We start from the raw sequence: 24,592 nt of genomic DNA, 5'->3' as shown, positions 1-24,592 counted from the left end.
AGTACTCCCGTGGGGGGTATGTGTATGTATATGTGTGACACATATGAATGTGTAGTAGGATCTAAGTTTACTCCCTTTGACTCAGATGTGAAGAAATATCTGTACCTGATATCCTCTAGCCTGCAGTAGCCCTAGGGTTTTTAAAATATTTTCTTGGCACTTGAGGAAACCAAGGCCTATCAAGGAAAATGACTTCCCTGGAGGAATATATTCAATCTAACCTCATCTACTTCTTTTTTTTTTTTCTGTCAAATTTAAGGCTTGTTATCCCAGTGGCTGCCTCATCACTTGGGGCACACACGGCCTCCAGGATTTCTTTCCCTCCCCCTCTTACCCCTTCACCCCTTGAAGGCCCCTGGCCCTTTGGGGAGGATTCCCATCTGCCCTGTCCTCTTGACCTCGCCCCCTCAGTGGCAGTCTCCAGGTAGTCTTGGTCCCTGGGCAGGGTTTCTCCATGGCCTCAGGCCTCGAGGTCCAATCCTCTGTCCTCTCTGTCCCACCCCAGCCCCCCGTGGCCCCCACGTCTCTTGGGGCCTTCATACTCTCCTGGCCCCACTCGGCACCATTCATGCAGTCACCTTCCTCAGCCATGAGAATAATAAAAATTATTGTGAAACACGCAAACGAAGGAGTAAATGAAAAGCATCTCTATAGTGTGTCATCCTCATCATCGTTGTCATCATCACAACATCATCAAAGGAATCCCCAGGTACCTCCCACCTAAATTAAGAAATCACTCACCATTTTTCTTTGATATTTTATTATGAAAATTTCAAACTTCAACAATGGAAAAAGAATTTTACGACAAACACCTGAACACTCACTCCCTAGATTCTACCTTTAGTATTTTGCTATACTTGCTTTATTACCTATCCATCTATCCTTTTATCCGTTCATTAATCCATCTTATTTTTTATGCATTTCAAAGTAATTTGAAGGCAACTATTCATTTTACATGTATATGTATACCATTGTCTAGAGTTCAGTATTTATTGACAGCCTTTTTTTAAATTTTAAAAAATGTCTTAATAATATTTTTTTAATTTTTTAAAAGATATTTAGATTACATAAATGTTACACCAAAAATATAGGTATTCCCATATGCCTCACTCCCCACTCCTCCCATACCCTCCCATATAAACAACATCCCTCATTAGTGTGGCACATTATTGCAATTGATAAATACATCTGGGGCACTACTGCTGAGTGTGGACCATAGTTCACATTGTGGTTTACACTCTCTCCCATGCAATCCTACATGTTATGGGAAGATATAAAATGGCCTATACCTGTCATTACAATGTCATTCAGGATGATTCCCAAGTCCCTAAAAAGCCCCCGTATTACACCTGGTTTTCCCTCTCCCTGCCCCAGAGCCTCCAGTGGCCGTTGCCTCCACATCAATGTTGTAATTTCTTCCATTGCTAGAACCACAATAAGTCTATAGTAGAATATCAGTAAGTCCACTCTAGTCCATAGTTTATTCCCAAGTCCTGAGGATTCTGGGGATGTGATGCCCACTCCACCTCTAATTGAGAGGGTCATTTGCTCCCATAGAGCTGATGGGTGGAACTCTCTTGCTTGCAGTTGTAGGCTCTCTCATTTCCTTGGTATGGTGGTTGTCGACCCTTACCTCCTTGTTAGTTGTCCTCGGTGAGTCCAATGAACTGGAGAGTTGGTGTTGCAACTCCTCTGAGGCTCCGGGACCAGCTGGCACATGGACAGCCCAAAGATTCCAGTCTCTTGGGCATACACCTACAAACTCCAGCACCAACTACAGGTTCAATAGAAGGGACAGATGAGCCATGTGTAGGGAAGCCATAATTGAGTCCAACTCTGTCACTCTCAGGAGTACAAACTCCACAGTCTTTCTTGTTTGAAGTAAAATTAACATAAAATGATTGTTATTAATTGTTGCATAACAAAGGACTCCAAAACCTAACAGCCTAAAGCAACGACGAGCACATATGATCTTGCACGGTTTCTGTTGGTCAGGAATTCAGAAGTGGCTCAACAGGGTGACTGGCTCAGGGGCTCTCCTGAGGTTGCAGTCAGGCCACTGGCAGTCACCTGAAGGCTTGACAGGGGCTGCGGGAGCCAATTCCAAGATGACACACTCACATGGCCATTGGCCAGAGGCCTTGGCTCTTCCTCATGTGCCATGTCCTCATGACATGGTAGCCGCTTCCTCCAGAGTGAGGGGTCCCAGAGCACAAGGCAGAAGCCACAGTGTCTTCTATGACCTAGCCAGCATTTCCACAAGAGCCTGTTGGTTACACGGAGCAGCCCTACCCAGTGTGGGAGAGAACTGCACAAGGATGGGAATACGAGAGAAGCATCACTGGGGCCATCTTGGAGGCTGGCCCAATGAAATGCACACATCTCAAGAGGACACTCCCTTGAGTTTTGACTGCTTTGTCTCAAGGTAGAGAACAAAGTTCCCTCGTGTCCCTTTCCAGTCAGTTCCCAACTCTGTCCCCCAGGGTCAGTTACTCTTCCGGATTTTTTTCCACCAGGAATTAGATATTCCTGTTCTAGAATCTCAAATAAATGGAATCTTAAATGTTTTTTTTGTGTAATACTTCTTTCACTCAGAATAATATTTTTGAGATTTGTCTATTTTGTTGTTTGATAAATGTATTCCTTTTTATTGTTGCATAGTATTCCATTGTATGTACATATCACAGTTTATTTATCCTTCTTCTTCTCCTTCTTCTTTTTTTGTACTCAGTCATTTTACATTTTTCCCCTGAATACTGTGCTTCTCCAGTGAAACACTGAACTTGGGGCTTCTCAAACGGCTTGCTCTTCCCTGGGAAGTGAAGAAATTCTTTGGCTTAGAGGCCCTCGAATTTACCTGGGCATTTTCACTGCAGCCTCCCACCTGGCATGCCACTTGGGTTGGAGCGGGGAGACAAGACACCGTGGTGCCTGATTCCAAACGTCCTCCCTCACGGCCCTGATTCTCTGCACTGCCCCGACCCGCAGCCCTGAGGAGGGGGTTTCACCCTCCCATGTGTGGCACATTCCCTTTGTCAGAGTCTGGGCTTTGGGGTAATCTCTGTGTTCCAGTCCTCCAGGCTGACCCCTGATAGAAAACACTTAGTTCTGAGAGTTCTGCGAAAATCCTTTCCTCTCTTAAAAAAGCTGGGCCCTTCAAATAAAAATTCCCTGTGTTTAAACCGTTACCTTGCGTAGATTTTGGAAACCCAAAGCCAAAGACTTAATTACTCTAGGTCAGGATTCCCCAGTCTCATCACTACTGACATTCCGGCCAGATAATCCTTGGTTGTGGGGCCGTCCAATGCATTGTGGGATGTTTAGCCACATCCGTGGGCTCCCCCACTAGATGCCAGTAGCAGTCCCCCAGTTGTCTCCAGGCATTAATCAAATGTCTCGAGTGCAAATTCACCCGGTTGAGAACCACGGCTTTTTTTGGTATCTAGTTATAGAAGTTGGCAGGAATGGAGGTATTAGGTAAAGAGGAAGGGGAACAATGAAAAAATATTCTAATCCTGTGCCCTCTGATATGGTAGCCAGCAGCCACGTGTGGCTACTGCGCACTTGAAATGTGACTAGTTTGACTGTGAGATTGAATTTTACATTTTATTTAATTTTAATTAATTTAAATTCAAAGTTCAAGTTGATTCTCGATTCAGTTATTGGAAAACTTCTAAGTATACTTGAACCATCCTGGGTATGTGAATCTACTCTTTCAACATAAGTTTTGTGAAATCTAGATTCAGATCAAGTATTTCCAATGAACATTATTTATCTTCCAAATTGAGATGTGCTCAAAGTGTAAAATAAACCCTGGAATCCAAAGACTTGGCACAAAAGGAAAAAGAATGAAAAATATCTCTTTAGCAATTTTTAAATTTGATAACATGCCAAAATGATAATTGTTAATAAATGGGCTAAATAAAATACATTTCTAGAATTAACTTCACCTTTTCTTTTTACTTTTTGAAAGTGGCTACTGGGCAATTTAAAATCACATCAAGTAGCTGACATTATATTTCTACCTGACAGCGCTGCACGGGTCAGTTAGGGTGCAGGAGGCTGAGGAGGGTGGAAGACGTGACTTCACTCACCTTGGCGTGATTGCGGGGAAGGGGAGGGGTGACAGGCAGCTGTGTCCAGCACGATTCCCCAGGAAGCCCCTCATTCAGTTGCCCCTTTTTCCATTCAGCACTTTCCCCTTCCCACCACCCAGCCAGTCCACTCTGCAGGGACAGCTGCCTTCCAGAAGGTGAGCAGAAGAAGTGAGAAAGGAAGAACCAGAGTATTTGAGAGAGAGGCAGGGGCCACCTCACTTGCCCAGGCCCGGGGCTGCTTCCGCCATGGAGCAGAAGGTGCACTTGCAGTGCATGTTCTTAGGTTCGTGCAAGCACCACTGCTCCCGGAACTGCACGCTTCTGATGGCGCCCAGCACACAGCAGGGCCTCTTCCCTGAGTTCTGCCTTGCAGCAAGCTGCAGGGTCTCCCACGGCAGCTGGAAACCTGGAGTGGGGGCGTGCAGGCATAGGTGGATGCTTTCTTTTCTCCACTCTCCCGAGGGAGACTGGTTCCTCCCAGTTTGACTGGCATTTTCCCAGCTTTAGCACTGAAGGTCCCGTCGTGCATCCGAGAGTAACACCTCCCCTCCCCTCCCCACCCGCACCCTCGTCCTGGACCAGCGGAAGGGTTGGTCATTTTGACTTTCATCCAGGTGGCCGCTAAAATGCAGTCAAGTGGACACTTGGACTTAAACAAGGACAGCGAGACAGACCACAGCAGGGCATTTCTGAGCAGCATTTTTCTCATATCCTTTTTTGAGGAGTTTTGTTGGATGGGTTTGTTTTATTCCCTAAATTTAATTCATTATTTTAGTTTCCTGGCTGCCCAAGCAAATAAACAGTGGGCATTTATTGGCTTACAGTTTTGAGGGTAGGAGAAATCCAAAGTCAAGGCAGCATCAAGGCGATGCTTTCTCCTGGAGGTCGGCTGCCGGCGGTCCCCACTCCCGGGCTTCGCTGCCGCAGGGCGTGCACCTGGGGCCTCTCCTGGCTCCTCCCTTCTCTTCCGGCTCCGTGGACCCGTGGACGTCAGCTCTGGCTGCTCCTGCCTGTGGCTTTCGCTCTCTCCGTGGCCTTCCCTATAAAGCTTCAGGAAGAGGACTAAGACCCGTCCTGGTTCGACTGGGCCAGACGGTAACGGAAGTAACCTCACCCACAGGTCCCATTTACAGGGGTTCACAGGAGTGGATTAAGCTTAAGAAATGCTTTTCTGGGGCTACAGAGCTCCAAGCCACCACACCGTTAACAAGCAGGGTCAGGACTTTCCTGGGACCCCCACCTGTTTCAGTGTCTGGAGAGCGAGGGTGGGTGGGAGCCCTCCAGCCAGCACCCCCGGGCACCAGGGCCTCCCTCGAGTCCACTAGTGGTTCTGCGGGGAGGGGGCTTGGCTCTCAAAGACATAAATAAAAAATGCAGAACCAAAATGAATAAATGATTAAGTAAATGTCCACAATGATGATGGTGCGGACTTCATTCATTGTTAATGCCAATATTCATTAATGTTTCATTGCATTTGAAAACAGTTGGTTCGATTTCTCATATCGCAAGGCGACAAAGAATGCGCAATGCTTGCCCAGTCGGAAATTTAAACTGCACTGCTGGGAGTCAAGAAATCTCTAAACAGAATTATAGAAATCCTTTCAAAATTTCTACACCAAAAAAAAATATATGTATTCAGTGTTGATGTGAGTGAATCATAATATGTTTAATGTGATATATGGTGGGGCCTCCAAAGACAACATGTCTTAGAAACTGCCCTTTTAATATTGGGGATAAATAAGAAACAAGGTCAGAAAAACTTCAATGTCCATCAAGTGGATCCTAGTTAAATAACTTTCAGTGCATTTGTATGATAGACTGCGATATTGCTATTTTAAAAAAGAATGTGGTAGAACTAATACACTGGCATGGGAAGATGTCTTTGAAATATTGCCCACGGAAAAAAGCAAGTTGGAGAAAAATCTCTATAATATAAATCCGTTTTTGTTTTTTAAGATATAATTACATTAAAAATAGTTAACATTTAGTGCTAAACGTTAGGGGTTGGCAAACATTTTCTGTGAAGAGCCAGAGAGTAAATATTTTAGGCTCTGTGGGCCTAATGGTCTCTGCTGTAACCACTCAGTGCTGCCGTTGTAGCTTGAAAGCAGTCGCAGACACCAAGTAAACAACTGTGGCTGTGTTCCAGTAAGACTTTATTTACAGAAATAGGCAGTGGAACGGATTTGGTCCAAGGACATCGTTTCCCAGTCACTGCTCTAAATCATTATTTCATTTAATCCTCCTAATAGCCCCTTAGAGCAGAGACTATCAGTGTCCTTGTGTTACATAGATGAAAACCAAGGCTAAGAGGGATGAAATGACCTGCCCAAGGTGGTCAGCTAGTATGTAGCAGAGAAAAAAGGTCTAGAGAGAGACATATCAAACTGAATAGCAGCACAGTTTGCACTGGGGAAGGGGAAGGACGTGGCCTTTTCTCTTCTTCAGTACTTCTGTCTTGCTTCCATTGGTTTTCGATGAACACATAGAGCGCTTTGTAATTTTAAAATTGTAGAAGATGTAAAGCGGAGGGGGAGATGAGCATGACCGTTCATCGGAAAGCATTCTTTAAGACCTTAGGGAACTCAGCTCAGTTTCGTGCTCTCTTTTGATCTTGTGCCTTAGTGTGGACCAGCAGCGTGGAACTGCCCGGACAAGCGGTGGCCGAGGGGCTTCCTGGGGCAGGGCCTCCCAGGGAGATTTATTTGGACCAGGACCTGGCCCAGCAGGAGAAGGTGAGCGGGACCACAGAGGGACTTGCCCGCTGCCTCCCGCAGCTCTCTGGGGCCTGGAAGCACTCCTTTTTTCCTACTCCAAGCAACCACCTCTTACTCCAAGGAGATTCAACCAGTGGTTTGGTAACTGCTCGTTTTATCCCCAATAATAACAACAGCCATACCCCCTGTTAATTGAGCACCTACTGTATCCTGTGCACTTTACATTCAGTAGCTTGTTTAATCTTCACAGCCTTCTATATAGAGTATATCACCTGCACTTTACAGATGAGGAAACTGAAGCTCAGAGAGGTTAAGCTACTTACCCAAGGCTGCACAATATGAAGGGCAGAGCCAGTTTTAGGTAGCTTCTGTGCTGCTACTTCTGACTACCATACAGTAAGCACTCAGGCAATCACGAGGGATGGAACAGTAGTGGGGAAAACATGTTTTCTTAGCAGGAGGAAGTGAGAGCTGAGGGCAGAGAGGACTGAGCAAAGGAGAGAGAGACTTGATAAAGAACCAGAGAGGTTTAGACAGTGAGGCAGGAACAGGAGCCACAACAGTGAAGGATCCAGGTTGATTTCTTCCCACCTCGCCCCAGCCTGGAAATTCCCCTAAAAGAAGCAGTTGAACAGAATCTTGCTTTCCTTAAGGGTCAGGATCTGGGCTGGCAGCAATTCTGAGTCTGTGAGGAGCAGAACCACCTGGGGTTCTCGTTAGACATGGGAATGGCATGCCTGGGAATCTTCAGCCTCAGGTGGCAGGTGGTTCTGATGCAGGTGTCCTGGGAGCGGACTTTGAGAAAGGCTGCTCTAAGGTGATAAACCAGGCTTGGGTGCTGTATCTGTTATCATTTGCTGTGGAACAAGTTGCCCTCAAAACTTAGTGGCTTAAACTCATTTCCACCACGTTTTATTGGTCAAAGAAAGTCACAGGGCTAGCCCAGATTTAAGGAATGAGGGGAGATAGACTCCACTGCTTGATGGCAGAAGCTGCAAAGTATTTGTAGCCATTTTTAAGTCCCCCGCAGTTGCTAAACTGGAAATGCAATGCAACCATGTTGAACTTTTTAAAAAAAATTAAGAGCCACTTATCCCCTGATTGTCCAGGACACCTTTAAGTGTAAGTGACTCCTTAAGCAATTAAGCAAATTGGCTTAAGCCAAAAAAAAGCATTTATTGGCTTGTGTCATTGGAAAAAATTAAAGCCTTTAGCTTCAGGCAAACTGGATCCAGGAACTTAAATGATGTCATCAGAACACTCCCTGCCACCAATCTCTTCAGGAAGCTTGCCTCACAGTTTGGCTTTCTCCAGCAGCTGGCTTCGTGTGTTGGCAATATTCCAGATAGTAGTGGTGGTTATACCACATTGTAAGTGTATAAATGCCACCGAATTTTATGTGAATTTTGCCTCCACAAAAAGAAAAAAGAAAAACAAAGGCAATTGATCAGAAAGTTCTGTAGCCACATATGAGAATACATCTGGGGAATTTTATTTTCTGCCTTTCTGATGTTTTATTGATCACTGCTGGTAAGAGTTTTGGGGATTTTTTTTTTCCTTTTTGGAAAACCTAACAAATTCTTTGGCTACAGAGCTTTGTTTTTTGGAGAGAGGGAAGACCAAGTTAACTATACCTTTGGGTAACAGTCTGCCCACAACTTTTTTTCCCCAGCCTGAAGTTTACCCAAGCCCACACAAATAAATCACCATCCCCCTCTCGTTAAATTTCCAGGCTCAGTCACCTGGACTAAATTGTTAGGTGAATTACTAAAAGGAGCAGGGAGTCCCAGAAGAGGGGAAAGGGAAAAGAAATATTTCAAAATTTATACAATGCTTTTAAATTTTTTAAAATTAAAAGTAGCCCTCACTATAGTCAGAATGTGGTTGAATAGAACCCTCTTCCTTCCGTCGTTTTCCTCATTACCTTTCATAGATCTCTAGGGTGCTGTACTGAGACCAGTAAGTTAATTCCAAAAAAAACCCCATTACTGATAAACTTTCTGGTGGCAAAATTTACCAGCTGGGATGGTTGTTCTCGATAGGAAATATGATTTGAGGGGAAAAGAAAGTTACAGTACCCATGAGGTGAAAACACCCAGTACAGCAGCCTCAGTACCCGTATTCAATTTCAGCCAAACTCTTGTCTCTGTGAGGTTTTCCAAGGAACAGAGATAGCCTGGAAAGTCTGCCTTTTCCCTCCCTGCCTGCCCTTACCTTCCCCAAGGAATTACACCACGTTTTCCCACCATTTCTAGAAGGGCTCGGTGCATCTGGGCCCCACCCGATAAACCTCCCGTCTGATCTCCACCCAGGATGAAATAATTCTGCTGCTGGGAAAAGAAGTCAGCCGTCTCTCGAATTTTGAAATTGAATCCCAATTCAAAGACGCTGTGATAGCAGACCTGCAGAGCGAAGTGGCAGAGATGACTCAGAAGCTGTCGGCGGCCACCGCCCCCTGGCAGAACGAGAGGCTGATCTCGCAGCAGCTCCAGGTTCTGGATGAGGACATCGACACCAAGAAGCGGGAGATCCAGAGCCTGAAGGGCCAGGTACGACTCCCAGCGAGGACCGCGGGGCCCCTCGGGCATTGATTATGCACCTGACCACGGGCAAGCATGAACTTGTTTAAACCCACAACCACGTGAGACAAGGAGACGAGGCAGGCGCCGAGACACCCAGGAACTTGCTTGCACAGCAAGCTAGAGGTGGCGGCGGAATTTGCATTCAGGTCTCCTTGCTGCAAACTCCTTGCTCTCTTTCCCACTTGTTTTTTTTTTTATTTTTAAAATTTTTTCATTCCCACTTTATATTCCTCCCAACTGTGGCTTTGATAATGACCTATAACACCCACCCAGCCCTGTCGGGAAAGAGCCGTGGGCAGTTAGCTGCGAAGGGAGAAGGAATTCCCAGTGTGGGAAACTGAGCCTTTTATCTGAAGCTCACTTAGGTGGAATTTCATCAAACAAAAATGCTCCGCCTGGGATTTCTAGATTTACCTGTCATGCTCTTTTCTCTTGAAACTAGATTCCTTATTTTTTAAAGGGCTACTTTAAAATCAGCCATTGTTGGAGTATATAAATCATGTCTCAACAAAACTGATTTAAAATTTGGCCATTGATCAGTTTTGGCCTCGATGCTTACTGCCGCCTGAAGCCGTGGTCACACGTGGCCTCTGCTCTCTGGCCCCTGTTTGCTGCCATTTCCTTCTGTAGCCGAATCAAGGTGCTCGGTTTCAAGTCCTAGAAGGGGTTCCCAGGAAAGGACACAGGTTGTGCAATGTGAACGCAGGAGGGTCTCCCTGGAGGCTGAAAGCACCATGTGGGGGAGGACTGGGTCCACTTACCTCTCAGAACTCTAACCAGAGCATGTCTGTCTATCCGCTCATTCATTTGCTCACTCATTCCTTCCTTCCTTCATTCAATCATTCAAATAAGCAAGTATTTTTTGAGCACCTACGCTGTACCATATCCTGTTCCGGGCCCTGGGAATTCAGCAATGAACAAAAAAGATGAGCCTGGCCCTTCCCAAGTTACAGTAAGGGAGACTGAAAATAAAGCATTAAATAAATATGCTCTAATCTTTAGATGAAAAAGGTCCTTTTGGATCTGTTTTTGGAGAAACAGCCAAAGTACTGGGTGCTGTGAGATCTAGTATTGCCGTCAGCTGCCGTGACATGTAGCTAACCTATTAGTGAGCATAATTTTCTTGATCTGAACCTAATTTCAAAACAGAATGGAGAACTACCCCTTCAGTTACTCCCCCATGCTGAGCCTGACTAGCAAGGTGCTGCACCTTATCCTGGTATGTGGAGCAGCTCTTCGCCTGGCTCAGCAGGTCACAATCTGGGTATTGCTTAAAGGTGGCTGGCGATATCTGGGAAAACTGGTCTTTACAAAGAAATCCTTTATGAAGAATTGCTCTGCTTCACCTTACTGTCCGCTTTCCCATGATCTTTACTTATAATGGAAAGACAATCACTTATAACAAGGAGTCTCTGAACCAGAGGCAGTAGTTGGTTTGAACCCAAATCAGGTTTCATCGGTTCACATTTTAGTTTCTTAAATATTCTATTGCCAGCAGAACGTTCCGCCAGAAGTAGGAGGCAGGGTGATTTATGGTTCTGATTACTTCATATGTTCTCCCCGGTCCCCTGGAAGTATGTGCAGAATGACTTGCTCTCAAAGATATTTGATCTACTACAAAAGCACTAAAAAATTCTTACCTCCATGCACTCTGTGCAGCTTTGCTAATTAGCAGCCAAATTATTATCTTAAAGCAATCACTGCTCCTAGCACTATAACTTACTTACGATCCAGTACCCACTTTATCACACAGTATACCAGGCTTTAAACAGCTTGGGAATTGGGCCAGTTATAGACAATAAGGATATTTATTTTGTTGGTGAAAGTAATGATGAGATTTGAAGACTGGAGTTTTCCTACAATCTGAAACCCAAAACTCCACTGAAATATTTTGTATCTGTCAGACAGTGCTGGAATCCCAGGGGCAATATATTTTCCCATCACTCCTGGCAGTTTGTCACTTTGTCTGCCTTTGGAATCATGCAAACAAAAGCATTAGTCTAGGAACAGTTAGAAACACTTTTTTTTAATTACCCCAAGTACCTTTTATGGGGAAGTTACATTTCCCCCTCGAGAACAGTAAGAGATGAAAGAAATATTTTCGCAAAGTTTCCAAAGCACAAGCATGCAAAATGTATAGCCTTGGGGAGAACAGCACCCAGAGCAGCCCATGCCACCCCCTGTTCCCCTTCCCCAATATCTCCTGATGCCCCGAGGGAGAGTAAGCGTAACTGCCCCAAATGCTGACGGTGCATGAAAGCAGCCTATAAATTGTGAAATCTTGGTGGTTCTGTTCACTGTACCAGAGTAATAATCAAGACCTTCAGGGACGGAGACCAAAATCAAGGACCAGGAGCGCCACCTTGTGGCGAGGTGCCCCGTGCCAGTCCCCACGCTGAGCGCGGCGCCGGCGTGGGTTTTTAGACCCTGCCTTCCGCATGCTGTGCGGACGAGCAGCGGTCCTCGTGTCTCCTCTTAAGAACAGTCCCCCTGGTTTACGGGGGCCGAGAGCAGGCTTGCAAACACCCCCAAAGACGTTCCCAGCGTACCTTTCCCGAGACAGAAAAAAGACGCTGATGCACAAACCCGCCGTGGACAGTTAGAGGGGTAATGACCACAGGTGGGGTCTCAGCACATTTTCGCGTCCCAATCTATGACAATCCTTTGAACAGTCCTGTGGGGGGGGGGTCGTCAGCCCATTCACAGAGGGGAAGAACGAGACCCAATTTCTGTCCTCCCTACATTCCTGCAGACGGAAGCAGCAGAGGCAGAGTGCAGCGGCAGAGCACAGAGGCAGAGCGCAGCAGTGCCTCTGGGTCCAAGCCGTGCCACCCTTTGCAGCCTCTTGACTGTGCACTTGGGTCCTAGAACCCTGTGGTGAGGTGGAAACAACCGGAACGCCACCACTAAGGACGCCATCTGCGCCGCAGCCCCACCTCTGACCAGCTGCGTCCTTGGCAGGTGCCCTCAGCTCCCGAGCCTCGACTTGCTCACACGTAACACGGGAAGAGCAACGTTTGCCTTCGGGGCTGCTGTGAGGCTAGTGAAGAGGTGGCATCTGTGAGCGTGCTACGCAAGTTCTACGGATATAAGTGATCATTACTGTCACTCATTTTCTCACCTGTTCCCCTCTCTTACCCTTTGCTTTGTATCCAGTCAGGGCTGGGCCAGTAGCTGGAGTCTTAATGTTGAAAGTCTAGAAGTCAGAGGAACCCCTGTTAAAGAGTCAGGTGTCCCCAGCAGTAGCTGGGCCTGTGCCCCTTGTGCGTGCAAAAGTAAGGCTCGTGTTTTGAGTACGTGTGAAACGGTGGGCCCTGAAAGGACAGGGCCTCCCTCTTCCCCTGCAGGGCCGGGCCGCCCCCTAACCGTGTGTCGCCTCCTCCCACAGATGAATGCTCTGCAGAAAGGCTACAACCAGGCACTGTGCCAGACCCTGTCTGAGCGCAACTCCGAAATCACATCCCTGAAGAACGAGGGCGAGAACTTGAGGAGGGACAATGCTGTCACGTCAGGTGAGCCCTTTCTGCAGCCGGGAGGGGGTGGAGGGGCCGGCCTCACACTTCAGCATCGCCCTGGGCCCCGGCAGACATCACCAATCAACCACCGCACTTTTTCTGCAGCTCTTTAGGCAGAGTTCCTGCCTGATGCAGGGCCTGGCTCAGAGTCTTTCGAGTCTGGGTTCATTCATTCAGTACATTTATTGAGCACCTACTATGTGCCAGGCACTGTTCTTGGTGCAGTGGAAAGAGCCCTGGGCAAAACAGTCAAGATCCCTGTGCTCATGAGGCTTAATTTGGACGAGGGTGACAGACAAGGACAAATAAACAGAAATAAACAAGCTGATTTCAAGGAGTGGCGCTGTGAAGAAAAGGAAATGGGGCAGTGTGGTGGCCAAGTGCCTGGGCGGCAAAGGGAAGGGAGAATAGCCCAGTGGGCGGGCCAGGAAGCAGATGGGCAGGGTGGCTCTAGGAAGGAGCAAGGCCCGGGCAGAGGGACGGGAACTCCAGGTGTGGGAGGCACAAGTGCAAAGGCCCTGAGGCTGGGCCAAGCTCGTTGAGTTGGAGGAGCTGAAAGGCAGGTGTGGCTAGAGAGCAGCCAACAGCGTGTGTGGAGCCAGGTGGGCTCAGCAGGAGGCGGGCTAGATCCTGGGGGAGTCTGAGTTTTAGTCTGAGTGTGAGGGGAAGCCTTTGAGTTTTTTAAGCAGAAAAGGGCCTTGCCTGGGGGAGCCGGTGTAGCTCAGTGGTTGAGTACCAGCTTCCCACATATGGAGTCCAAGGCTCAATCCCCAGTCCTGGTACCTCCAAAAGGGCGGGAGAGTGGGGTGCATTGCCTGGACTCCTGAAGAGGCTGGGAGCATTAGCAGAGAAAGAGGGAAGGGAGAGAAGCAGGTGATGCGGGGAGATAAAGCGTCTGGGATGAGACCTACTGCTACGGGGCAGGAAATGCATCCAGCGGTGTCTATGTGGATCCATGTGCCCCAGGCCAGCCTGACCGCCAGCTTTTCCTCGCCTCACTCTGCTGTTTGCCCCCCCCCCCCGCCCCGCCCAGGGGACTCACACACACACACACACACACACACACACACACACACCCGCCCCGCTAATGTGCTTCCCTGCCTGGGGGCACCCTGAGCCTTGCTGAGCACCTCCTGTGGGCCAGCGCTGCTCTAGGCAGCAGGGATGCCTGCCTTCCTGCCTGCCATCTGCCTGCCGGATCCCAGCCAGGTGTCCTGCCCGTCTTAGCCATCACTTCTCTAATCAGGCAGTCAGGCAGACCTGGTTTGGGTACCACTTGGGCAGGGCCAGACCCTTGGAGGGCGCTCCCGGGACCAGCACAGCTTGGCACGATGCACAGAGTCCCAGGCCCCTCCCAGAACTCCTGCATCAGAATCTGCCCTCGGACAAGATGCCCAGGTGGCTCACGGGCACGTTCGTGTCTGGGACGAGCCGGGCAGGGCCATGCTGTGCTGACAAACAAGCCCCAGGTCTCGGGGGCTCACTTCCTGCCATTTTGTGCGCACCAGGGGTCAGTAGGGGCTTTGCTTATTGTGGTCGCCCAGAGACTCGCTGGCCGAGGCCATCACAGCACCTGCCTCTGTGACCCGAGCGCAGATGGAGGGATGGGGACCGAAGTTACTCTCCTCCCTGAAGCAACGAAAAAAGCTGAACACAATGTGCAATAATGGCTTTCATATACTGCACACTGAGCAGTGCACGGCAGTGGTCCCAGAGAGAGGGGATCCAAATAAGGGGAGCCCTAGAGTCCCCCCAGCTTACTGCTGGAGGGAGTTTCCAGACCACAGCCCGGGGAGGTGGGTGTGGGGGTGCAGGGAGGACCAGGTGGAGCCCAGGTGCCCCCCAAGTTGAGGAGGTGGAGCTGAGAACGTGGCGAGGCCAAGGCAGCCGGAGCTGCTGCGCAGAGCCTCAGAGAGGAGAGGGCGCAGAGAGAGCGCCCTGGAGAGCTGCAGAGGGCCCCCCAGCCCTTCAGCTGAGTTCCGAGCAGCACGCAGATGTGAGGAAAGTAGCCGCGGCCCGGAAACTTCAGCCAGAAGGAGCAGAGGGAGCACGTGCTGTATTAGTCAGCCAAAGGGGTGCTGGTGCAAAATACCAGAAACTGGCTGGTTTTTATAAAGGGTAGTTATTTGGGGTAGAAGTTTACAGATACCAGGCTATGAGCATAAGTTACTTCCCTCACCAAAGTCTATTTGGAGCAAGATGGCTGCCAACGTCTGTGAGGGTTCAGGCTTCCTGGGTTCCTCCCTTCCAGGGTCTTGATTCTCTCTGGGTTCAGGGTTCCTCTCTTTTTGGGTCCCCAGCTTCAATATCAAACTCGAACATCAAAACTCCAACATCAAGAACCTCAACTCTGTCCTTTGCCATGCCTCCATCCATGAGTCCCCACCCACCAAAGGGTGGGGACTCAATGCCCTGCTGGCACAAAAGGTTTACATGATTTTTTTTAAGGTTTATTTTTTATTTATTTCTCTCCCCTTCCCCCCCCCACTTGTCTGCTCTCTGAGTCCATTCACTGTGTGTTCTTCTATGACCGCTTCTAGCTTCTATCCTTATCAGCGTCACCAGGAATCTGTGTTTCTTTTTGTTGTGTCATCTTGTTGTGTCAGCTGTCCGTGTGTATGGCGCCATTCTTGGGCAGGCTGTACTTTCTTTCACGCTGGGTGGCTCTCCTTATGGGGCGCACTCCTTGCACGTGGGGCTCCCCTACACGGGGGACACCCCTGCGTGGCAGGGCACTCCTTGTGCGCATCAGCACTGCGCATGGGCCAGCTCCACACGGGTCAAGGAGGCCCGGGGTTTGAACCGCGGACCTCCCAGGTGGTAGACAGACGCCCTAACCACTGGGCCAAGTCTGCTTCCTACATAATTACTTAATCAAGTAAACCTGTGAATCCATTATAATCTAATATGCCCAGAGGAAAAGATCAGTTTACAAACATAACCCAACATTTCTTTTTGGAATTCATCAATGATATCAAACTGCTACCCAGGCGAAGAGTAGTGCCCATTCCCAGCAGCCCAAATGGAAGAACTATCTAATACATGGGGCATCCCCCAGAGAAGTCAGAGAGCTGCTGCCTCACAGGTGAGGCCAAATGAGCTCTGACTAAAGGCTGCACTGGTCCCATCTCGCAAAGTGTGAAGAGAAGTTGTAGGTTTACAGAGAAGTCTTGCATGAAATACAGAGTTCCCATATACCACCCTATTATTAACACCTAGCATTGGGGTATTCCACAAACCTTCTTGTTTGACACCTTCCAGTAAAAGTGGACCCCATGTTCTTCCAAGAAAAGAACCATATGTGGTAACCCTCTTCCACTGCACTTGCCCCCTCCTCCCCACTTTTCCTCAGTATGGAAATATGACAGTGTATTAGTTAGCTATTGCCACAGAACAAATGAGCCCCAAAGTTAGTGGTTTAAAGCAGCAACAGACATTTGTGATCTCATCCAGTTCCTGAATGAGGTTCAGGGATTTGGGAGTGACTTGCTCGGTGGTTCTGGCACAGGGGCTCTCGGGAGGTTGTAGTCCACACACAGCTGGGGCTGCAGTCACTGGAAGCCTTGAGGGGAGCTGGAGCATCCGCTTGTAGGACAGCCCATGCCATGGCTGTGGACTGGGGGCCTCGGTTCCTCGTCACGGGGCTGCTCCTCAGGGCTGCTTGAGTGTCCTCCTGACTTGGCAGTTGGCCGCCTCCAGCTTGAGTGATCCAAGACAGAGCAAAGAAGAAGCCACAAAGGCTTTTATAACCCAGCCTTAAAAGCACATTCCATCATTTCCACAATATCTTATTGCTCTTTACATCAGCCCGTTCAGTGTGGAAGGGGCTACAAAGTGCCTGGATACCAGGAGGCAGCGATCACTGGGGCCGTGTTGAAAGCAGACTACCAGAAATAATAGATACCATGAAATAAGCACCATAGCATTTCATTTAGCCCTTACGATCGCCCTTCGGGGAGCTATAATGGGAGGTAAGAACTTGCCCAGGAGCACCCCGCTGTGAGTGGTAGAAATGGGTTGCACACTCAGATGTGTGAGTCATCCTCACCGCTTCCAACATGGCCCCATCTGCCACCACCCATGTCTTGGCTTGTGGAGAACTCTTTCCTGGTCCTTCTCTCCATTGGGCCTTTGTTCCCCAAAACCATGCCACTGCTTGTCCTCTTAGCTCTGCCGGACCTGTGTCCACCAAGGCCCCCCAAAGGCCTTTCCTGTCCCTGCCAATAGGCACTGACTTTTCCTTCATGTCACAGAGACTTTAAACCAGTGGCATCCGGTGACTGTTGGTCTCATTCCCATTCCAGCTACTGGGATCCTTGGGGCAACCTTCTCAGCACCACACAGAGCACTGGGTATTACCAGGCTCAGAAGAGGCTCATCTTGGGGTGACCAGGCTCAGAAGAGGCTCATCTCGGGGTGACCAGGCTCAGAGGGGCTCATCTCAGGGTGATCAGGCTCTGAGGGGCTCATCTTGGGGTGACCAGGTTAGGAGGGGCTCATCTCATGGTGACTGGGCTCAGGGGTGCTCATCTAGGGGTGACTAAGCTCATCTCGGTGACCTGGCTCAGAGGGGCTCGTCTCGGGGTGACCGGGCTCTGAAGGATTCATCTCAGGGTGACTGGGTTAAGAGGGGCTCATCTAGGGGTGACCAGGCTCTGAAGGCTTCATCTCGGGGTGACTGGGTTAAGAGGGTCTCATCTCAGGGTGGCCAGTCTCAGAGGGTCTCATCTAGGGGTGACCGGGCTAAGAGGGGCTCATCTCAGGGTGACCAGGCTCAGGGGGGCTCATCTAGTGGTAAAAGGGCTCTGAAGGATTCATCTTGGGGTGACTGGGTTAAGAGGGGCTCATCTCGGGGTGACCGGGCTCTGAAGGATTCATCTCGGGGTGACTGGGTTAAGAGGGGCTCATCTCAGGGTGACCAGGCTCTGAAGGGGCTCACCTCGGGGTGACCAGTCTCAGAGGGTCTCATCTAGGGGTGACTGGGCTAAGAGGGACTCATCTCAGGGTGACCTGGCTCAGGGGGCTCATCTAGGGGTGACCAGGCTCTGAAGGCTTCATCTCGGGGTGACTGGGTTAAGAGGGTCTCATCTCAGGGTGGCCAGTCTCAGAGGGTCTCATCTAGGGGTGACCGGGCTAAGAGGGGCTCATCTCAGGGTGACCAGGCTCAGGGGGGCTCATCTAGTGGTGAAAGGGCTCTGAAGGATTCATCTTGGGGTGACTGGGTTAAGAGGGGCTCATCTCGGGGTGACCAGGCTCTGAAGGATTCATCTCGGGGTGACTGGGTTAAGAGGGGCTCATCTCGGGGTGACCGGGCTCTGAAGGATTCATCTCGGGGTGACTGGGTTAAGAGGGGCTCATCTCGGGGTGACTGGGCTCTGAAGGATTCATCTCGGGGTGACTGGGTTAAGAGGGGCTCATCTCAGGGTGACCGGGCTCTGAAGGGGCTCACCTCGGGGTGACCAGTCTCAGAGGGTCTCATCTAGGGGTAACTGGGCTAAGAGGGGCTCATCTTGGGGTGCCCAGGCTCAGGGGGTCTCATCTAGGGGTGACCGGGCTAAGAGGGGTTCATCTCGGGGTGACCAGGCTCAGGGGCCTCATCCACAAGCTGGCAGATGTGGTGGCGATGGCGGGAACCCTGTTTCCTCTTTGACCTCTGTGAGTCTTTTTTTTACAGGGATGGTATCATCTTTGCAAAAAGACATATTAGAAAGGAATGAGCAAGTTCACAACCTAAAACAGGAGGTGAATCAACTAAAAAGTCAGAACAAAGAAAAAGATCACCAGCTCGAAGCCCTTAATGCCAGAGTGAGTGTCGGCACCTTCCCTCATCCGCTTCAGATAAAGTGGGGTCACAGCATACACCCCTTTACCGTGGGCCCAGAGGTGACATTTTACTCCTTCCTCTCACATCACTGTGAGACGAGACCAGTGGCCAAGGGCATAAGGAGCAGAATGCGGGGTGGAGCCAAAGCATCAAAGTCCAGCCTGGAAGGACAGAAAGAGGGTGGCCAGGTTCTCCTCTGTGCTTTGCAAAGAATAGCTTGTATGTGGCCCAGAATAAGCAAGATATAAGTTCAAAGTCAGCAAACATTTTCAAACAGCTACTGTAAATCAGGTTGCTTAATCCCAGCAACAAACACATCTTTAGCATGTATTCACATGGGAGGCTTAAAATTTAAATGGAATAAAATCCCACTGTGGGCAAATAGAGCCACCACCATTTCTCAGTTGCCACTGAAGTGTCCATCGTTACCCTGAAAGCCGAACGCTTGACTACCCAGATGCAGAATACACACCTTCACTTCTTTTCCTTAGGCTTTTGTGTGTATAATAAGATCCTCTTTTGAAAATGAACTTTAGAGGCCAGTTAGGAACATTTTAAATGTGATTTTGACCATTTGCAATTGTTGTCTCTGATGCTCACTTTAGAATCTTGATCCTGTAAGATTTGTATGCTTTGCTCTTTCAATGAGTCAGAATAAAGCCCAATAGTTTCATTTTAAGTGGTAACTGAAAGATTCACGGTGGTTACCTGATCAATTAGTTATGTCTGCATGGGTACTGGGCAGGGGGTAGCTCGGTTCATGTCATCATTCACAGATCTTGAGTTTCCAAGGAAAAGTCAGAAGAAGTAACACCTGATGCTTGTCTCAATAGCCAGTTGGGAGCACCAGCTTTGGGGTCATACAGACTAGGGTCCAATCCCAGAGCTTTGTTTTATTATAACTTATTTGGCCTCAATTTCCTCATCTGTTAAATGGGGATAATGAACTCACTTTTTGAGAAATAGGAGACTGATTTTAATTGGGCTCTTCTACCTCTGCCCTGTCCTTCTCCCTCCCCTAGCCCTCTGCATTCATTCCTCCTGAACAGATTAATTTCCTAGGCACGTGTGTGTGTGTGTCTATGTGTGTGTGTTACAGAGGGGGTGGGTTGTAGAGTTGATCCGAGGTAGAGGAAATATGGAAAAGTACCACCTGTTTGTCTCTTCTGCCTCCTTCAGTGCAGATGCATTTGGGGTTATTTTTGCCACCGTTTCCCCTTCCCGTTGATTCTGGGTAGACCCCCTTCTTCTCTAGCTTGTGCCTGCCATTAGCACAACGACTCATCCCCAAGGGATGTCATCTAGGAACATTTCCAATGCTTATCTTTTTAATAAACTACATATGATGTATGTGTTCCTTTTAAGAAAAATAACTAGATAATATGGAAAAGCAAAATTAAAGAGAGAAGCAAAGACATCCTGAGAAGTCACTGTCAACATCTTAGTATCTTTTCTTCCAGTCTGGTTTCTAGATATTACCTAGAAAGAAGGCAATGTCTATGCATAACCAATGAATCGATACTGTACACAGTTTTCAGAACTTTTGAATACTGCTTTTCCATGTTAGTCAGTAAACACTTGTGCCATCGGTTTAAAAGCTACATCATTTTCTCCAGTGTGCACACAAGGTTCCCAACCCATGCCTTGTTGCTGGCTGCTTGGCTTGTTCCCAGTTTTTCCCCATTGTTGCTAACCCGCTGTGGTGAGCATCCTGCAGCCTCCGGATTGGCCTCTTTCCCCAGCATTGTCTTCAGGATGCACTCCCGAAGTGGGCTTTCAGGGTCAAAACGAGTGCACCTCTGTATGTGCTTCACTCCTGTTGCCAGATTGCCCTCAGAAAGGCAGCTCCGTTTGCCCAGGGCAGCTACGCCTGTGGGAAGCAACTTTTATAAATACTAAGAACCTTCCAAGTTCACCCGGTGTCTCCCCATCTCCTCACGTGTTCGGCTGAGGAAGAATCCAGGTGTTCTGTCCTCAGGACTCAGGACGGGGATGAACTGGGAACAACTGCCCGGCCCGGTGTGCGCCTCTCAGCACTTGGGGTTGATTGGCTTCCACAGGACGTGTCCTCAGGGCAGACGCGGAACGCGGAGTCCCAGACAAGCCACATGGCCAACGTTGGCCCCTTTCTCTCTTGTGCTTTGTCCAACAGTACTCAGCCTTGAAAGAAGAGTTAAAGAAGGAAGACGCTCAAAAGGAGCTCAGAGATGCCCAAGAGAAAGAGTTAAAACTCTGCAGAACTGTGAGTTGTACCTCTTCATCCACGGGTGTCCCCCAAAGAGCTCGACCTGGGCCTTTGCGTCTTCTAACGGGATCCTTGGCCCGTTAGAAAGAATAGACTGCTGGGTTTTGTGTTGGGTTGGTTTTTGGTTTTGTTTCTTTTTAACGGAGCCTCGTTATTCTTGGATTTTCTGCCCCTGGCCTCGAGGAGGAGTTGGGTGAAAAGGCCACAGAAAACAAGCTCTCCTGGGATTCTCTGGGCATCTCAGCTCTCCCTCCCTCACGGGGTTTCCTCTGGGGCTGGACTAGGGTTACGGGGGAGAGGGGAGCTGGGGAGGTGGGGGGCAGCTGACCGCCACATGCTGCTAGAACTTCATTCTGGTCCCCTGCCCCTGGACCTGTGAGTCCCTAACTTTTATGCCCCACTGTCACAAGGTTTGCCACAGCCACCTGCGCCATCATTGATATACCATTCTTATTTAAGTCAATTCACATATTTTTATTTGAATGAATCTATTGTACCCCAGTTCTTTAAAACAGAACAAAAACGAAAAGGTAGCATTTGCTTTATATAGATTCCTTATACAGAGATGTTATAGATTCCGTATATATAATATATATTCTTATATGTATATATTCATTCATAAAAATAAATACAATAAAAATACAACCGTTAAAATTAAAACCTTAATTCCCTGTGCCATCCAAATCACCTTGACGATCACCAGATGCGCATTTTCCATTCAGTGGGAAGCACAAGCTGGAGGGGAGACGGGCTTTTCTCAAAATCGGGAACATTCCTATTCCCTGCCTCAAATGGGAAAAAAAGAAAAGTTCCTCATTCTGTTCTTCCAAACTGTGTGCCCTGGTGTCTTCTAAACAGTTTGCCCATATTTAGATTGATCTAAAAAATATACCCCAAGGGTAAGAATTCTAGCGAGTTGATGGATATCTTGTACTGTTTCATCCAAGATCCCTGCTGATTTCCAAGGAAACCTCATTATTTTCCCTTACCCAGCACTTTCAATATGTCATTTAAAAAACAAAACAAAACCTTCATTGCCTTAAATATGTGTCATTTTTCCCAAGGGAGGGAAGTAAACAAGCTAATCCCAGGTGTCTGCCTTACCGGCTCACCTGTCAGCCCAGAAGGGGCTTCTGCTTCTCCTCAAAGCGGTTGACGTCCCACTTTTGAAATTCTTTCAGCAAATCCAAGACATGGAGCAAGAAATCAAGAAGCTCGGGGTGGAGCTGAGGAAGAGCTGCACTGAACAGGGCATGATCTCCAAGACCCTAAGAGAGAAGAGCAAGGTACAGCGCGGACGGCGCTGCCCGCCCTGGGCCAGCGCCTCTCGCCATCGTCTCCTTTAGTCCCATGTGGTGACTCCTGTTATCAGCCCACCTCACAGCCGAGGAAACTGAGGCTCCAGAGGCAGAGGAAGTCACCCATGTTCACACAGATAAAGCCCTTATGGCTGAACTTGAACCCAGGTCTGTCCACCTCCAAAGCCCATGGGTAACGGCTGCTCTAGAAGGCCTTAAAGAACTATCGCTTGCTTTTTTTATTTTTAATTTTTTAATGCGACCTCCCTACCTCCAGATACCAATGGGTTTGGTTGCTTAATTATTTTTTTGCTTCGTTCCCACCATGGGAAAGCACTTCTCTTCTAGGTGCATATCCTAGACTAGCACTGTCCATCGCAGTAGCCACTAGCCACAGGTGGTGGTTTAGATTTAAATTAATTAAAAAGCAAATAAAATTTAAAATTCAGTTCCTCGGTCATACTAGCCACATTTCAAGTATTCAGTAGCCATGCATGCATGGCTAGTGGCTATGGCATTGGGAAGTATAGACATAGAAGACTTCCACCACTGCAGAAAGTTCCATTGCTCTAAACCAGTGGGGAGTGGCCTCTTTCAACAGTATGGCCAATCAAGGAGGTATAAAATGTTTTATGGGTCACATATTTTGGAAAATTAAACTGAAAATATCTTTAAGGGTCCTGAGGGTCAGGGGCAGAATCTGTAATAGTCTTCCAACTTGGATCATCTACTTTATTGATGAGAAGACTGTTGCTATTGAGAAAACGGAAACTATTTTAAGAGCAAACCTAAATGACAGAGGAATTCTATCTTAGGGAAATTACTCATAATGATCTGAGAAATAAAGGCAAATGATCCAATAAGTTCTCCAATTTGTAATTAAGATGATAGGCAGAATAATTACCAGAAGCTAAAACTGACCCTTTAAGCCTCACAAGCTAAAATGTGTAATCGACAAGAAACTGTCTGATGAGTCACATTTTATTGACAGTGTTGAAGACAGCAAAAGTTGACCAGGCATAGCAGACTCGGCATAAATAAGTAACACAAAATAAAACTGACAGCTAAGCCACACTGAGTAAAATTTGTTATTGGTTAAAACTCTAGAGAAGCATCAAATATTCTCGAAAAAAATTAAATACATAAAATAAAATCTGGGATAAAATGGACTTGGTAGAAACAAGGGCCACAAAACAAACACACAAAGACAGAGCTATGACTGGTAAAATTTCATATGGACCAGAAAAAGTTATAGACGAATCAAATCTTAACTGTAAAATTTTCCCAGAAAATAACTGACCCCTAAAATAAAAAATTTCGTAGAAGAAAAATGAAAATGGAAATACTTGGAAATCTGTTAAACCACTGCTTTCACAAACTTCATTCTGGAAAATACTTCTCAGGGAAAAGGAATTTATCTTGATATATTTTTAATTAAGATAGTTGTCATAAACATGGAATCAAACTGCTCTCTGTAAATTTTCCTCTAAGCAGGGCTTTAGCTGCATTCCACATGTTTTAGTATATAGTATTTTCAGTATAATTCAGATCAAAATATTTACCAAATCCCATTGCAATTTCTTCTTTAACCCATGGGTTATTTAGAAGCTATTTCCTCATTTCTAAATATATGGAAATTTTCTGGTTCCCTTTTCATTATTGATTTCTAGCTTAATTGCACTGTGGTTGAAGAACTTAGTGTGCATGACTTCAACCTCTGACATTCGTCGAGACCCTGTATGTGCTCAATTTTGGTACATGTTCCATGTGAGCCCTTGAAAAGAATGAGCATTCTGCAGTCACTGGGTTTAGTGTTCTATGTATGTTCATTTGATCAAGTTTGCCAACGATGTTAAAAACTTAAATGCTCTTAATCATCTTTTGTCTTTGTGTTCTATCAGTCATTGGGAGAGGTGTGGTTTTTTTAAAATCCCATCATGAATGTGGACTTATCTATTTCCTCTTTTCATGCTGTCAATTTTTTCTTTTTTATGTATATAAAATATATATGCTGTATTACTAAGCGTATTAGTCAGCCAAAAGGGTGCTGATGAAAAATACCAGAAATCTGTTGGCTTTTATAAAGGGTATTTATTTGGGGTAGAAGCTTACCATTACCAGGCCACAAAGTATAAGTTACTTCCCTCACCAAAGTCTGTTGCCACATGTTGGAGCAAGATGGCTGCCAACGTCTGTGAGGGTTCAGACTTCCTGGGTTCCTCTCTTTCCAGGGGTTTCTCTTCGGGCTCAGCTGCTCTGCTTTCTCCACAAGGCCAGCTGTAGACTATCAGGCGAACAGCTCCCCTCTCTTCCT

General features: G+C 47.6%; 1 protein-coding gene across 5 annotated transcripts in view; it reads left to right on the top strand.

Moving 5' to 3' along the window:
• The window catches only part of FHAD1 (forkhead associated phosphopeptide binding domain 1), a 130,211-nt gene that overhangs the window by 34,598 nt on the left and 71,021 nt on the right, over positions 1-24,592 (top strand). For all 5 annotated transcript variants that reach the window (XM_058304351.2, XM_058304350.2, XM_058304348.2 and 2 more), the window contains 6 exons: positions 6,723-6,832; positions 9,127-9,363; positions 12,785-12,908; positions 18,586-18,716; positions 20,888-20,977; positions 22,162-22,266. In XM_058304351.2, coding sequence (XP_058160334.1) covers positions 6,723-6,832; positions 9,127-9,363; positions 12,785-12,908; positions 18,586-18,716; positions 20,888-20,977; positions 22,162-22,266 — 797 coding nt within the window. The remainder of the gene's footprint in view (positions 1-6,722; positions 6,833-9,126; positions 9,364-12,784; positions 12,909-18,585; positions 18,717-20,887; positions 20,978-22,161; positions 22,267-24,592) is intronic.

The sequence above is a fragment of the Dasypus novemcinctus genome, chromosome 9, assembly GCF_030445035.2.
Source record: "Dasypus novemcinctus isolate mDasNov1 chromosome 9, mDasNov1.1.hap2, whole genome shotgun sequence".
NCBI classification, from domain to species: domain Eukaryota; kingdom Metazoa; phylum Chordata; class Mammalia; order Cingulata; family Dasypodidae; genus Dasypus; species Dasypus novemcinctus.
This window is presented reverse-complemented; position numbering and strand designations above follow the sequence as displayed.